This window comes from Esox lucius, chromosome 15, assembly GCF_011004845.1.
Source record: "Esox lucius isolate fEsoLuc1 chromosome 15, fEsoLuc1.pri, whole genome shotgun sequence".
NCBI classification, from domain to species: Eukaryota; Metazoa; Chordata; class Actinopteri; order Esociformes; family Esocidae; genus Esox; species Esox lucius.
Genome location: NC_047583.1, coordinates 13,992,285 through 14,009,110, shown reverse-complemented (window position 1 = coordinate 14,009,110; position 16,826 = coordinate 13,992,285). Strand labels below are relative to the sequence as shown.

Sequence of the window (16,826 nt, the reverse complement as noted above, 5' to 3'; positions counted from 1 at the left end):
TGGAATTTCTTTCACAGAGAACACCAATCCTTATGCCACTATTTTTCAAGCATTCAAGTCAAATCTCATGCAGTTAGTTTGGACATCCATGAAGGAGGAACAATAAAAAAAAATAAGCTACTTTACCAAACCAGGCAGATGCGTTGGAGTTCAACTACACACCACTGGGAAGATCAGCATATGACCCCTCTAAGTGAGTGTGAAGGCAGCATATAGGGCATGACGAATCCAGTCCCATGTTACCAGCAGTCTTGAAGGGATGCTATAGCCAACACAACACCCTGGCCAGTCTAAATCTCCAAAGATATGTATCACATGACTGCTCTGCCACACACAAAAACACAAATGAAATGACTGACTGACATATCAATGAGAGAAATTACTATCGCCACTGAGGAAAGATCTGATCATCTATATCTTGTAGTATATTGATTAGTTTGATTAATTTATATCCTCAACCCTAATACCCATAACCTTTTCAGACATTTAAGACAATCCATGTATTTCATTGTGTTATAATCAAAGCATCCTGTTTGTGGCCCAGTGACATCATTTCCTACTTCCCGTCAGATAAAAAATTCACAGGACACAGACAAACAACCTTTTTTAATCTGGTACAGAAAGCTTACATGCTGATAAGATATATATTATCTCATTCCTAACTTTCCAAACTTCATGATCATTTTCTTTGTATTTTTCAAGCACCAGATGTTTGATTACAGACATTATTATATAATCACAAACATGGGCCTATGGAGAACAAACATAGCCAACATGATAATTTAGCAAAACAGTGTGAACAGGTATATACAGTGGAGACAACAAGTATTTGATACACTGCCGATTTTGCAGGTTTTCCTACTTACAAATCAAGTAGAAGTCTGTAATTTTTATCATAGGTACACTTCAACTGTGAGAGACGGAATCAGAAAATCACATTGTATGATTTTTAAATAATAAATTTGCATTTTATTGCATGACATAAGTATTTGATCACCTACCAACCAGTAAGAATTCCGGCTCTCACAGACCAGTTAGTTTTTCTTTAAGAAGTCCTCCTGTTCTCCACTCATTACCTGTATTAACTGCACCTGTTTGAACTCTTTATAAAAGACACCTGTCCACACACTCAATCAAACAGACGCCAACCTCTTCACAATGGCCAAGACCAGAGAGCTGTGTAAGGACGTCAGGGATAAAATTGTAGCCCTGCACAAGGCTGGGATGGGCTATAGGACAATAGGCAAGCAGCTTGGTGAGAAGGCAACAACTGTTGGTGCAATTATTAGAAAATGGAAGAAGTTCAAGATGATGGTCAGTCTCCCTCAGTCTGGGGCTCCATGCAAGATCTCACCTCGTGGGGCATCAATGATCATGAGGAAGGTGAGGGATCAGCCCAGAACTACACGGCAGGACCTGGTTAATGACCTGAAGAGAGCTGGGACCACAGTCTCAAAGAAAACCATTAGTAACACTACGCCATCATGGATTAAAATCCTGCAGCACACACAAGGTCCCCCTGCTCAAGCCAGCGCATGTCCAGGCCCGTCTGAAGTTTGCCAATGACCATCTGGATGATCCAGAGGAGGAATGGGAGAAGGTCATGGGGTCTGATGAGACCAAAATTGTGCTTTTTGGTCTAAACTCCACTTGCCGTGTTTGGAGGGAGAAGCATGGAGGTGGAAACCTCATTCTTTGGGGATGATTTTCTGCAAAGGGGACAGGATGACTGCACCGTATTGAGGGGAGGATGGATGGGGCCATGTACCGCGAGATCTTGGCCAACAACCTCCTTCCCTCAGTAAGAGCATTGAAGATGGGTCGTGGCTGGGTCTTCCAGCATGACAACGACCTGAAACACACACCCAGGGCAACTAAGGAGTGGCTCCGTAAGAAGCATCGCAGGGTCCTGGAGTGGCCTAGCCAGTCTCCAGACCTGAACCCAATAGAAAATCTTTGGAGGGAGCTGAAAGTCCGTATTGCCCAGTGACAGCCCCAAAACCTGAAGGATCTGGAGAAGGTCTGTATGGAGGAGTGGGACAAAATCCCTGCTGCAGTGTGTGCAAACCTGGTCAAAAACTACAGGAAACATATGATCTCTGTAATTGCAAACAAAGGTTTCTCTACCAATATTAAGTTCTGCTTTTCTGATGTATCAAATACTTACGTCATGCAATAAAAAGCAAATAAATTTCTTAAAAATCATACAATGCGATTTTCAGGATTTTTGTTTTAGATTCCGTCACTCACAGTTGAAGAGTATATTTGATAGTTTGTAAGTGGGAAAACCTGTAAAATCAAATGTGTTCTCCCCACTGTAGACCAGCTTCAAAAAGTGTTAGTGTAGGCTTTAAGAATCCTAAAATTCCTTATATCAGAACAATTCCGCGGGTGACGAAAATGAAGAAAACAAAGATTGATTGCTCTGCAACACTGACAAAAATAATTACATCTAAATGAATCCTTGTCATTTGTTTGAAAACAATTCACTGACAATCATTTGCATGTAAACAATGAAAAAATTGCATCTGGTTATAGTAAATGAAGTTGCCTAACTGCTGTGCTTCAGCCAGACGTTTCCTTTTATATTTGTAATGATTTTAATTAACACTTGGGGGCAGTAAATATTACATAGAATTACAAATTACAGACTGAATGTATACACTAATTCATCACTAAAAATACTTCCAACGTTTTCTTCAATACTTAAAATGAGAATCGGACGATGATATGCTTTGACAATAACGTTGTAACAGTTTCATCAAATCGTAATGGCATCTGCAAAGCATGTGAAGGGGAATATTCAATATTATATTCATTTATTAACAAACTATAGTAAATAGTTTGACTGGGTTGTCCATGCCATGGTAGGACCAAAACATCATTGTCCTAGCCAGAGGTCAATGAGGGATGAAGGTAAATCGTCTACTTATTCATTGACCAGGAATGATATAAGCTTACAAGGTGCTAGAGATGGCCCTAAGAAGAGAACAGACGTTTAATGGGCTTTGCAATGGTTGGATCTTGTTTTGCAAGCTAATACTTCTATTTATAGATCATCCCATTAGCTTCTGCTGCAGTACCATGCTGTATGGCACTGGAGGACATAATAGGATCTTCTCTTTCACACAGGGTTCAAAATAAACAGGATTGCTACTTTCCTTACTTTCCTGACTGTGGAGAGCAACAAAGCAAAAAGATTTACAGCCCAGAATTGTACAGACATAGAACTATTTAGTTGTATGTTTTATGATGCCATTAGCCTCTACTTCCCAGATAGCAAAAAATATCTGCACGGCTTCTTTTTGCCACCGGCCCTAGGCTGTCGGCTATAGGTGCGTCCCGCTGGCGGGGATGAAACGTTTGCCGCCGAAAACGTCACTCCCATTTCTTGCGAGATGCCGCCGGCTTCATTTTCTCTGGCGGTTGCCTCGGTCTAATGGACCGCGGCCATCTGGCGGCCAGCCGCTTTGAAATACAAGGCGACTCTCAAAATCGACCAGCCATGTTGGTTTGGACACACATTCGCATCAGTTCGTCGATCAATCGCGAGTTACTACAGCCTGCAGTTTGCAAGCTAGCAAAGTCATCGACTACCATTGTTTAAGTAAGTACATGTTTCCATTTTGTGTAACGCAATGTTATGTTTACATTGTTTTTAGTTCATATATTTAAAATCTGTAATCATCTTTGTTCTTGCCTAACTATTTAAACTAAAGTAGCCTTTACGCAATGTTGCTAGTACATGTAGAAATGTAACTAGCTACAGTAGGTAGCCAAATCTTTACATCTAGAAAGTTTAACTTTTGGTGTTTTCTTACAAAAATAACGATGTATATAGGTTGTTTAAATTATTTTGTTTGCCTGAACAAGTATGCCAGTCCAGTAGCTAGAGTGGCTAGCAAGTGTTAGCTAGCACATGCTGTTTTGCCTTCGTTACAGTACACACTGTGGCTAGCACGTTTTGTGCTGTGTTGCTACTGTACTGGATTTAAGGCGATTGTGATTTCTAATTCTCAGAACTGCTGTACTTTTTATGTTTGAGGACAATTCACAACACTCAATAAATACATTTTATTTGTAACAATTTCACTGTTCCACATTTGGCTGGTAATGCCCCCCCCCCCCCCACAGCATAGCTACTGTATTTTCCTAACGTTAACAATCCGGTTTTGTTCATTTTCTTGCAGATACCTTAACCAGAGCATAATCGGTAATCTTCACCCAAGACACCTACTGCTGGACAATCGTTTTGGCTTTAAAGGTAAATGCATTGTTAGTCACTGTGTAGTTACTGGGCCAAAAGTTGAGAGGGACAAACAGGACATTGCAGCTGCAAACAATGCTCTACTTGCTGTTATTCTCGACTTTGACCAAGTAAATCCTCATGTTAATGAACATTAACATGGAATGGCTTTCTGTTTATGGTGCATAACTGACTCTTTCATTCATTATTCCCTGAAGCTAGAATCTTGGCAAGAGGCGATGAGATATTTGGTGTGCTTCCAAACAGGTTCCAATGTTGAAATGACAGACGATGACAAGAAAGGAAAGCGAAAGTGAATCTCATATTCCAAATACAGATCCCAGGCCTCTTCTGATAAAATGGAGTCTAGTCTTTCAGATGCACCAGCAGTGCTGTCATTTTGACAACCTCTTCTGAGATTTGAAAACATTGTTCCCGGCACCGAGGATTCAGTGCTGCCCCATGCTCCAGAAGTTGCATCGATTCCAGGAAGTTGAGCCATCTGTAGACTTCAGAGCTGGTATGTAAAATGTATTGCTGTGATGCTTAATTTGTGATCCTGCCACTAAACTATACCCTTTGTTAGATTTTCAAATTTCCAGACTCCACTTCACAGAGCCAAGAGTTTGAGTTCATGTAAGTGATGTTATTCGTGATGTTTTCTGTCTTGGAAACTATTGCTTCTATTTAAGATGAGGAATCCTTTAATCCATAATCTGTTTTTCATTAGGGCACTTTACTTTCTGGATGAAAGGTGTCGGTGTGTTGTACATCCCATTAGCTTTGCACAGTTCAGTTATTGTTTCATTACTGAATATGCAATCTCTGCAGTGAAATTAAAGCTGTTATGTTTATTCCCCCAGCTTGACAAGTACTAAGCTTTACACCCCCAGCAACAAATTTGCCCTGGCAGCATATGGGTGAAAACGCTGGAGGTATGTAATACCTTTCGCTAAACTAAATGTTACATTTAAGTCCAATTCATTAAATGTATGCAATAACTTCAAACATATTTTTACTTCAGTGATTATCAATAGGAGACAGTCATTGCTTTGTTATTGGCTCTTGGACTCCCCTGGCATCTCGTGTACCGCATCAAGTTTCCAGCTATGAAGGTATATTCTAGGCCTATGTCTTAATGTCCAGTGTTTTAACAAAATTGAAAATGGTGCCTTTAGTTGTTTTTTATTTTGTAGTTTAATGTAGATTTCCTGAGACTCCAGAATGAAAACCAAGAATCTGGAGGGAGTGCAGCCTGCCTGCCTGCACTCTGTCCCTACATCACACGCATCATTAACCTATCCCTCACCCATGGCATTGTCCCGTCCATCTATAAAACTGCTGCTGTCACTCCCATCTTAAAGAAGCCTGGACTAGATACCACCATCCTGAACAATTTCCGCCCGATATCCAACCTCCCCTTCCTTGCCAAAACCCTGGAAAGGACGGTTGCCTCTCAACTCCAACAACACCTGCTTCACAATGACCTGTTTGAACCCCTTCAGTCTGGTTTCCGCCCACTCCACAGCACAGAGACTGCACTACTCAAAGTTGTCAATGACCTCCTCATCTCTGCTGATGCTGGTTCCCTCAACATCCTGATTCTCCTGGATCTGAGTGCCGCATTTGACACCGTGAGTCACCAGATCCTCCTCACCAGGCTCAGGGGTCTGGGTGTTGAGGGAACCGCACTCTCCTGGCTGCAAACCTACCTCACAAATCGAACCCATTACATCTCCCTCAGTCACCAAAAATCTGAAATATCTACAGTCACGCAGGGGGTCCCCCAGGGCTCTGTTCTGGGTCCCTTACTCTTCATTATTTACATCCTCCCCCTTGGTCAGATCCTCCGCCACTTCAACCTTAATTTCCACTGCTACGCTGATGACACACAGATTTATCTCAGCACCAAGTCTCTCACCAACCCACCTCTGGCCCATATTGAATCATGTCTCTCTGAAATAAAAAAATGGATGCATCACAACTTCCTCAAACTCAACAGTGAAAAAACAGAACTTCTTCTCATTGGCACCAAATCCACCCTTAGTAAAACTGGCACATTCTCTCTCACCATTGACAACACTGTAGTTTCTCCTTCCCCCTGTGCTCGCAACCTTGGGGTCATCCTTGACTCCACCCTCTGTTTCGAGCAACACATTAAACATACTGTCAAATCATCTTTCTTTCATCTTCGTAACATTGCAAAACTCAAATCCTCCCTCCCCCCACCTGCAGCTGAAACTCTGATTCATGCATTCATCTCCTCCCGTCTTGACTATTGTAACTCCCTCTTGTCCGGCATCAACTCCTCATACCTCCATAAGCTCCAAATGGTTCAAAACTCTGCTGCGAGGCTTCTTACTCATTCAAAGTCCTGGCAGCACATCACCCCCATCCTCTGTGAGCTTCACTGGCTCCCTGTCAAACAGCGCATTGAATACAAAATACTCCTCCTGACTTACAAAGCCCTCCACAAACTTGCTCCCCCCTACCTCTCGGACCTTCTTCAACACTATCAACCTTCACGCTCACTCCGCTCTTGTACAGCAGGCCACCTCATCATCCCCAGATCCAAGCTACGGAGCTTTGGTGATAGGGCATTTTCCAGGGTTGCTCCCCGGCTCTGGAACTCACTGCCACAATCCATCCTTGACTCTGACTCTCTTAACACCTTCCGACTACGCCTTAAGCCATTTCTGTTTAAACAAGCCTTCCCATAGCCCCTTTGTTGTTGTATATTTTATTTCTCAGTGTTCTTTGTTTTGCTTGTTTTTGTAAAGCGTCTTTGGGTCATTGAAAAGCGCTATATAAATCCCATGTATTATTATTATTATTATTATTAGGAGAACCAAGCCCTGAGGGAAGGCAATGCACAAGCAGGTGAGAACATGCATTTTCTTAAATTTTACTTTTTTGTGTGTAATGTTGGTTCAGAATTACCATATGCCTTTCATTTTGTAGCTTCGGATGACAGCGGCTCACTTCAAGAGCAGGTGAAACAAGTTGGGACAATGTTGAAGACGTTTGCTCGCACTGGGCAATCAGGTACAACTTGCAAACAACACCTGTGGTTGTTGGTTTAATTCCCACTGGGGCCACCTGTACATGTAGTAGACCTAGATATAAATGTCATAGTTTAGTATTTGAGGGACCAGGACTGACTACTCTATTCTTTTATTCTGGGAACCCCTGTAGGTGCGTTACATGTTTCCTGAAAGGAGCATCTGACTGTGAAGGCGGAAAAAGGCGCTGCACAGCTGAGAGGGACCCACAGCCGACCCCTTAAACCTAGGCTGACTACTGACACCTCAGCATCACTGACAACTGGAACACTTCATTTATCCTGCAGTCAGTAACATCAATAAGCCAGAAGTGCCAGACTACACTCACCCAATCCACACTGTTCACAGTGGAAATTACCTTTTTTTTTGTATTTTAACTTGAGTATTGGCTTCTTTCATTCCGTCAGTGCTTAACGATTCTATTATAGTTTGTAAATCCTATTTCATACCTGTTACTTGATATTGCACATTTAACTAGTACCAAAATTCTTTCATTCCATCAGTGTGCTTAACTTTTATTCTATTAAAAATAGCTTGGAAATCCTATTTCATACCTCTGTTACTTGATATTGCACATTACCTGGTACCAAATATTCTACTTACTCTGTTTTTAACATTGGCTTTTTTCATTCCGTCGCAGTGTTTAACTGTTATTCCATTGTTAAATATAACTTGTAAATCTTTGTGCCACAAGAGACCCAGATCTTATTGCAGCACAGTGTAAATCTTGTGTCCCAGATCAGCAATGCCATTATAATGGTCTATTCTAGAAATTATTACCACTTATCCTATTGTAAGAAAATGGCTTGAAAATGTGATTTTTATATCGATACATTTTTTGGTTCCAAATATCCTCATTACTTGTTGTAATGTTTACTGGTAATTATTTTCATCCCAGAGCTGACCTCTTTATATTATTAACAATTATTGTGTTTGTGTTATAATGTGCTTGTAAGGCTTTTTTTTTTTACCAAAATATAATTGGAAACCTGCGTGTGTGTGTGTGTGTGTGTATATTTTTTTCTGTTATTTATATTTCAGTGATCTTGACACATCTTGTTTCAATAACAGTTACTGTACTTTGAAATGTGGAATTAAAACGCCAAATCGAAATTTGTCTGGTTTGATCAATCATTATTCTTGATAAACTGCATGCTATAAATATTAAATATTTTATATATATATATATACTCACCTAAAGGATTATTAGGAACGCCTGTTCAATTTCTCATTAATGCAATTATCTAATCAACCAATCACATGGCAGTTGCTTCAATGCATTTAGGGGTGTGGTCCTGGTCAAGACAATCTCCTGAACTCCAAACTGAATGTCAGAATGGGAAAGAAAGGTGATTTAAGCAATTTTCAGCGGGGCATGGTTGTTGGTGCCAGACGGGCCTGTCTGAGTATTTCACAATCTGCTTAGTTACTGGGATTTTCACACACAACCATTTCTAGGGTTTACAAAGAATGTGAAAAGGGAAAAACAGTATGCGGCAGTCCTGTGGGCGAAAATGCCCTCTGTTGATGCTAAAGGTCAGAGGAGAATGGGCCGATTGATTCAAGCTGATAGAAGAGCAACTTTGACTGAAATAACCACTCTTTACAACCGAGGTATGCAGCAAAGCATTTGTGAAGCCACAACACGCACAACCTTGAGGCAGATGGGCTACAACAGTGGTGGTGGTGTTGTAATGGTGTGGGGGATGTTTTCTTGGCACACTTTAGGCCCCTTAGTGCCAATTGGGCATTGTTTAAATGTCACGGCCTACCTGAGCATTGTTTCTGACCATGTCCATCCCTTTATGACCACCATGTACCCACCCTCTGATGGCTACTTCACAAAGCTCGAATCATTTCAAATTGGTTTCTTGGACATGACAATGAGTTCACTGTACTGAAATGGCCCCCACAGTCACCAGATCTCAACCCAATAGAGCATCTTTGGGATGTGGTGGAACGGGAGCTTCGTGCCCTGGATGTGCATCCCACAAATCTCCATCAACTGCAAGATGCTATCCTACCAATATGGGCCAACAGTTCTAAAGAATGCTTTCAGCACCTTGTTGAATCAATGCCACGTACAATTAAGGCAGTTCTGAAGGCGAAAGGGGGTCAAACACAGTATTAGTATGGTGTTCCTAATAATCCTTTAGGTGAGTGTATATACAAGCGGTAGATCGCTCGAAAATAGCGTTTGCCTCCGACGGGCCGCGGAAGGTCCGCTTTCGATATAACGGCGGTTGGCCAGCGGGCCGTCCGCGAAAGAAAGGCGGTAGGAAGGCGGCTGACGCTTTTAAAAAGCGGCTGCCACTGGCGGAGCAGGCATGTTTGCGATTAAGACATTCTGACGCTTCTACTGTCTCTGGAGGACCGCCGCTGGTCCTCCGACTCATTTCAATCTGGGTTAGGCAGTGATTACTCTTCCTTTTCCAAAAAAAAATTTATATGGCACAATTCATATCCATCTTTATACAAAATATAATATATTAAATGTTTGTATATATCTAACGTGGTCATATTGTAATATTCAAATATGTTCTCATTGGTTCACATTTCATTCGAAGGTACAATTGGATTCCTGAGCACGGTTTGCCCCCAGAGGTTTCTGATTGGTCGGCTGTCCGTTCAGTGCTATCACATCATTGGTCAGCTCTTTTTATTCTGGTGTCACAACACAACACATACACGTGTTGGTGCACCGAGGTTAATCAATTACTGTGCGTGCATTGCCTTATAGAGAGTAAGGCCAATGCATCAGCTCTTATTAAAAATGTTATTCTGGGTAGGCTATAATAAGCGTATTACTTATCATCAAGATATCGAAACAACCTAGAATTTTTTTAATGGCGATGTGTTTATAAATAAGAAATGCTGCTGCAGTCTCAAGGTTCGGGAATGCGTGTACAGACCGTGAGCTCCGCCGGTATTATCGCAGAACAGCTATTCCTTGACAGGAGAATCGAGAAAAAACAAACCATAATGAAGATCCAAGACTTTACTACATCAGAAAAACCCAGCCTGTGGATATTCGGGTATGGCTCGTTAGTCTGGAAACCAGACTTCAATTACACGAGAAGTAAAGTCGGTTATATCGAAGGATATAGTAGACGCTTCTGGCATGGAGACACTTTTCATCGAGGAAACAAAGACATGGTAGGTATTTAGCTTCGCAGACATAAGTCAGATCAAACTGTCCACAAAATGTTTATTAAGAAAAGTCTGCCTTGTGATGCTGAATTATTGGATATGGAAATAACAAAATGCATAAAGTTTGGACACAGATCCGAAAATCAGTAACCTTGATAGCCTTACAAGTTTTGGCTTCTGTACAGCCTGAAAATGAGTGAAATGGATAAACAATGAGTGCATGCATTATTGTGCTGTCTTTCTCTCTGTCCTCATCCCTATGGCCCTGATCACAGCCAGGCAGAGTGGTGACTTTGGTGGAAGATCATGATGTAAGTGACCTCAGGACACATCTACAGCTCACATTTGTTTTCATCATGCCTATCAGAGATAACATTGTGTTCTGTAAGTTTCAAAAAACAGATACCAGTGTTGTCACGTGAACAGAAACGACCATTGACTGCTGTTGACATTAAACTCATCACATCTCACTGCAGGCTTGCACCTGGGGTGTGGCCTACGAAGTCAGCGGCTCCCTGATTGATGAGGCCCTGCAGTGCTTGAATGTGAGAGAGGCGGTGCTGGGGGGCTATGTCACCAAGATGGTGGAGTTCACTCCCAAAGACAAGTGCCAAGGGTCTCTGCTGGCCCTGGTCTACATTGCCACCTCTGACAACCCCGTATACCTCGGACCCGCCACTCCCGTGGAGATAGCTGCTCAGATTGCCGTCTGCAGAGGCAACACGGGTCACAACGTGGAGTACCTCATCCGCCTTGCTGAGTTTATGAGGCTGTACTGTCCTCAGGTTGAGGACGAACATCTCTTCTCCATAGAGGCAGCCGTCCAGGCCCTGGTCATCTGAACGACCGGGGCCAGGGACATTCACATCAGACCAACAAAATGACGGCTGCTGATGTGAACAATGTGAAGACAATGTGGAGACAGTCTTAGTCACTCTGCCTCATAAAAAGGGTCAACATGTTTTGATCACTTTTTTGTTGTTGTCAAGGAGGTCACATGTAGGGTATGTTTTCGTAACAAGGTGGTTAAAGGGATTTCCGACTGTATTCATATTTCAGCAATGAAACATCGTTCACATGGTTGTTGTGCAATCATCCTGACAGTTTTCACATTAATCTTGAATTGGTTTTCAAAAATAACTGTTTGTTCACAGCTCTGCTTTATAGATTAGCAATGAAAAGCATTTACTGCATAGTTTGATTTCCTGTCAAAGCAGAAGTTAAACTTACAGTAAGTATTCTTGGTTTTAACAGTTACTTAATACGTATCCTGTAAAAATATGATTATTGCATTGATAAATGTACTGTTTATACTATATTTAACTTTGTTATAAAAGGAACAGGGATTTCTTTGATTTTGATTTCTGCTCAACTGAAATAAATAACATTGAACTTAAATTCAGATGCCCTGGTTCTTCCCAATACAGTAAGATGAATACTGTATGAGTAATTGGCTCATGTGTTATTCTATTTGTAGACCTTTGACAACCAATCTCGGGGTTACATAACCGGTTAAAGTAAGGTGTTGTACTTCATGTGCATTTCTCATCCTGTCCTGCACCTTAAGTACCTTAAGTCAGCTATCCGGTGTTGTCCTAGTAGAACATAACAAAGCAACAGTCTTAAAGCAACATGATGGCCCTTCTAAAAGCAACCCCAAGGCATTCCTGCCACTGTTTGGCACACAACAGAGAGGTAAGGCTAAGGAAAACACTTCACAACATCCCTCGGGATGCAGGTACTGACACTGAAGTCAACATGCCACATGAAGCTGTATATTTTACTTTTCATTTACGTTCCTATTGAACAACAGAGTAATACAACTACAAGGTATGCTCACAAGGCATGTATAGCCAAAATACTGCGCAAACGAATGTTTCAAGAATAGAAAACAGACCAGATTATCAGAATACCACATCACAGCTTTAGTTTAAAAAACAAGAGTCCAGGCAAGCCTAGTTCAGCCGGCCCACAATAAAAAGCATTGATCGTTGTTGTCCTCCCGAGATTCAAACTCGGATCGCCCAGGTGAAAGGCTGTGTCTTTAACCACTATGCCACCAAGCTAAGTATTGCATTAACATCATGTCAAGTTTTAATATTTCTTTAGACACCATTAATCATTGTGTTAAACTGAGTAACATTTCTTGTGAACGTAAACAGTTTTCAATTAAAATTAATAAAAATTGCCATCCTCACTGGATTTGAACTGGCACTGTCTTTAACCACTACGCCCAAACACTACAGGTTTTGCTAGTTGCAAGACGCCATTCAGCCTTGTGTTTAACTGACTCATGTTTTTTATTAAGTTTACCTCCACCACAAATACCATCTATTGAATATGGCTTTTGCCACTGGCCGTTTTAACAGCTTATTAGCCAGTAATAGGCTTACTAGTATCTACTAGTCATAAGAATTTTTTCATTCGTGATACAATAACTTTAGGTGACGATAACTGACTTTTTAGTCAAGTGAAAAGACGAGAGAATAGTGAAAACCCCAACTCTTTTACTGCCCAAGGGGTTTTGATAAAGCCTATATTATTACCCACAAAGGCATGCACAGAAGGGTACCTTTGAAAATACACCAGGAACAGTCGCAATATAACTGTAAACAGTAGCTATAGAATGTTGTATGTAGAATGTTGTCTATCCTGACCCAAAAAGCATGCATGGATGTGTACTTCGGAAATCCAGAAGAAATAGTCGCAATATAACCGCAAACTGTTTTTGTTTAGGCTTACTATAAGGTAGCTACTGAATGTAGTAGCCAGCTAAGTATTTGTCTATCCTGACCCAAAAAGCATGCATGGATGCGTACTTCAAAAATCTATCAAACAGTCGCAATATAACCATAAACAGTTTTATTTTAGGCTTCCTATGACATAGATACTGAAGGTTATAGCCAGCAAAGTTTCTGGCTTTTATTAATGCATACATTGTATTGACTGTGAGGCGATTCGAACGGGGAACCTCTTGCTTGTAGGCCCACTTATCTAACCACTACACTATTTAACAAGGTCGGTCGGTCAGTCAGTCACTCAGTCTGTCCCCACTTACGTGGTCCAGCAGAAATTGGAGCACAGCATGACTATAACCGAAACTGAAATAAATGCACTCGTTGTAGGTCAGTAAATACTAGGATGCAATACTAATACACAGAATGCCTATCATGTCAGTCAGGACATTCTATTCCTGGGAGAGCCACACACACACACACACACACACACGAGAAATGTCGTGTGTTGAGAGTGAAACTCAGGGGGGTTCCCTTTTACTGCATGTGGCGTTATATCACGTTACATAAACATGCATACTTTTTGGGCTAGACTCATTTACAAGAAAGCTCTCTAACTGGGTAAATGGTACAGGTCTGTATGAAGAATTAAACAAACTGAACTCTGTCAGCTACAGCATCTTTCTGTACAGCTATTGTGACTGGACCCCTCTGCATGCCAATAGGCCAACATACTTGAAACAGAAGCCAACAACATATTCCTACCAGAGTTCAAAATCTGTATCAGTCATAATGCTTTGCTATCAAATAAGTTGGGAAACAAAAAATCTGAAAACCATTTGGGATTTATTTCAACTAAGTGCAAAATGCAGGTTCATTGACTCATGCACCCAAACCAGAGTCACTGGCTGTTTTGAAAACATACGCTGTAGACAAAACACTTAAACTGGACTGGATGTTTTAACCAGTGTAAGACCTGGATGTATGTGATACTTTTAGGTTGTTATTGGAATTTATATGATGAGTGGTTTGAATCCTAAATACTGATTGGCTGAAAGCCATGGTATATTAGCGATAAATAACACCTCCCATTGTAATGTGTCCTCAGTAACCTACTCTTATACTCCAATTCATGTGAACTAAAATATATGCCATTGCCTTTAGCCTACTGTTATGCATATGCTTTGTGTTCATTCACATGGACAATAAACATGAATGCAACCCATGTTGGATTACTGATTAATCATTACATAATGGCCAGTTGGTTCTCCAGAATTGAGTGTGCTGTCAACCTAACAGCTCTTAAAAGAGCTGATAATATGAGCTTACTAATCAATAGAACTCTCACAAAACCTCTGTGAGGATCACTCCGACGGTACAGGAGTGAAAATATGACCCATGGGTCACTCAATTAGAGCCTACTGATCAGGCACAGGCTATGGTATCATCTCTAACCATCTCCATTACATAACCACATGGCCTTAGAACACTGTAAGTGGTCATTTAAGACAAAGTAAAAATCGAATCCAATCAAATAAACATTTATTAATTAAATTGGTTAAAAAAGAGGCAAACATTTTTTTGCTCTGAATTGGTCTATTTTGTCTTTAATTGTTTCCCCTCTCACCCTCAATGACTCATGTTGTTCCTTTGGTGTTAATCTGATGTAGAAAAATATGTCATAGTCATTGTGCTCTGACCTGCATGTGCATTGATTACATGAGTAAACAATGCTCAAGAGAAAAATAGAGTGAGGGCACACATCGTCATGGTAATAGCAGTCTGTTGTGTTTGTGGTCTATCAACAAGAATAGGAGGCACGCTTTAGAGACATTGTTCCTTGATAATCAACCCTACACCTGCATGCTAATGTGTACTCTTGCTGAACCCCTGACCCTTGATCTTGTTTGGTCAGCAGGAGGTTGAAGGTCACCCTGAGAGTGTGTTAAAGAGAAAGTGATTAGGGCACTAATGGAGTCTGGGCACTTAAGAGCTACTGGACCCCAATATTGGGGTGACCCCAAACTCAAAGGTCAGGCCAAGTGCCCACTGAGAATTAACAGACCCCACAGCCTGGTTCCAAAGAATATGAGACCATTACAACCATAAAAGGCTTCATGCCAGAGAGAAAAAAGACCACACTTATCTAACATTAACAAAGCCATATTTATTGGCAGTAACTCTGTAACTACATTTCTAGGCTAAATTTTTTTTGTTCCAACGGAAATGCTGAATCTACTTTATTACTCACAATGCACGATAGGCCCAAGCAAACCAGAAAAATGAAGAGGCATCTCCATGTGTTGCTTACCTGCTCTCTATTTGCAACAAGCTCAGAACTTCTAGCATAAGACTAAATACTGCTGTTGTTTCTTCTAACAGAGACCGACATAATGAGAGTCATCCATCACACGATGATGGAACCCAAACTTCAATCCATCCCATCTATCATTCGCTACAAAGTGATGTCACTGCTGGTTTGCCCCACCTCCTAACAGAACACAGCTAACAACCTCTGGGTATTATAATTCAATCTATGAGGACCAGGGCTCTGAGGGCTGGGGCCTGAACCATGACTGACCTGATTAGCCTCACAGCCAGAGAGCAGCCCCTGCTTCATTAGCTCGTCCCACCTCTGTGGAATGGCACTTCCATTGCTTTTCATTTCATTTTATCTCCGTAAACTCATTTTCACTTTGACGCACCATGGTCCCTGCATCTGGTTTAGGGGTGTTTTGGTAAGCCTTCTGGTAAACAGCATTGTAATATCATCTCTGGGAGGCCCTGTAGCTTTCACTAATAGATGGGGAAGTGGGGATGAGGGAATCAAATCAATGTGTAGAAATAAAACAGTCTGGAGAAGGGTGATGTGTGTGTTGGTAAACACTGATCCTCTGTTTGCATTTCAGTTCACAGTCACCCTACTGTATTCTGGACCAATGTATTCTTGCTGATTATTGCTGAGTCTGCTTGTCTTGAACAGAGACAACAGGCATTATAATTATTTTGAAGAGGGATGATTTAATTGTCACCTCTGTGATGTAGGACATAAGCCTGAACAAAAGAATATTGGACAAGAAGAGAGTTTCAAAATTAGAAACAGAGCACACTGCAAGGAAGGTATACTATGGGTGACCTTTTCGTAAGGTGAAGAACATATCTCTACGCAATATGATTTGTCTCCATTCTGGCATACCACCCTTTTGGGGAGCACTGCCCACTCCTTATCCCACAGCAGAACTGAATGCTTGACAAATCAATAGTATTACCTTCAGAGACATTTCTGACCCGACACAGGGTACATTTCACATTTTCACAGATCCATCCCAAACCCTTGACAAATGCAGCATAAAAAAGGCACTCCCACATATTATTTACGAGCAATAACATGTAATAACAGACGATGATGTATGTTTGACTTCCTTTAAGTATTTTCACCAAAAGTAAAGACTCTGAGTAAAGAAAGAGATGGCCCTGACAGACTGTAAACACACAGAAAGTACTACACTCATATCAAAAGCCCCTGGATGTTTCCTGCCATTTTCTGGGGAGCAGTCCCTTCTATACGAACAGGAAGCAGAGCCTAGTTTTCCCACAGAGAAGCAGAGGTTGGATCCCAATGACGTTCCGCAG

The 16,826-nt window shown here is 41.3% G+C and overlaps 1 protein-coding gene and 2 long non-coding RNA genes across 3 annotated transcripts; all 3 read left to right on the top strand.

The window, feature by feature from the left end:
• The first annotated feature begins 3,124 nt into the window (after nt 1-3,124).
• Nucleotides 3,125-4,875, top strand: LOC117595622. Its single transcript, XR_004576877.1, has 3 exons — nt 3,125-3,607; nt 4,191-4,766; nt 4,833-4,875. It is a non-coding gene; the product is annotated as an uncharacterized LOC117595622 (long non-coding RNA).
• Nucleotides 4,876-5,132: 257 nt separating this feature from the next.
• On the top strand, nt 5,133-5,491 carry LOC109616679. Its single transcript, XR_002197914.2, has 3 exons — nt 5,133-5,181; nt 5,271-5,361; nt 5,443-5,491. It is a non-coding gene; the product is annotated as an uncharacterized LOC109616679 (long non-coding RNA).
• A 4,524-nt stretch (nt 5,492-10,015) lies between these two features.
• Nucleotides 10,016-11,819, top strand: LOC105015686 (glutathione-specific gamma-glutamylcyclotransferase 1). Its single transcript, XM_010879016.3, has 3 exons — nt 10,016-10,464; nt 10,734-10,769; nt 10,935-11,819. The coding sequence occupies exons 1-3, from the start codon at nt 10,180-10,182 to the stop codon at nt 11,298-11,300; spliced, it is 687 nt and encodes a 228-aa protein (XP_010877318.2). The 5' UTR covers nt 10,016-10,179; the 3' UTR covers nt 11,301-11,819.
• Nucleotides 11,820-16,826: the final 5,007 nt, after the last annotated feature.

Excerpts from the sequence above, each read along its gene's own strand:
- LOC105015686 (XM_010879016.3), top strand. The coding sequence starts at position 10,180 with ATGCTGCTGCAGTCTCAAGGTTCGGGAATGCGTGTACAGACCGTGAGC. Across the intron at positions 10,465-10,733 it reads ATCGAGGAAACAAAGACATG|CCAGGCAGAGTGGTGACTTT; the intron begins GTAGGTATTTAG and ends CCCTGATCACAG. Across the intron at positions 10,770-10,934 it reads CTTTGGTGGAAGATCATGAT|GCTTGCACCTGGGGTGTGGC; the intron begins GTAAGTGACCTC and ends ATCTCACTGCAG.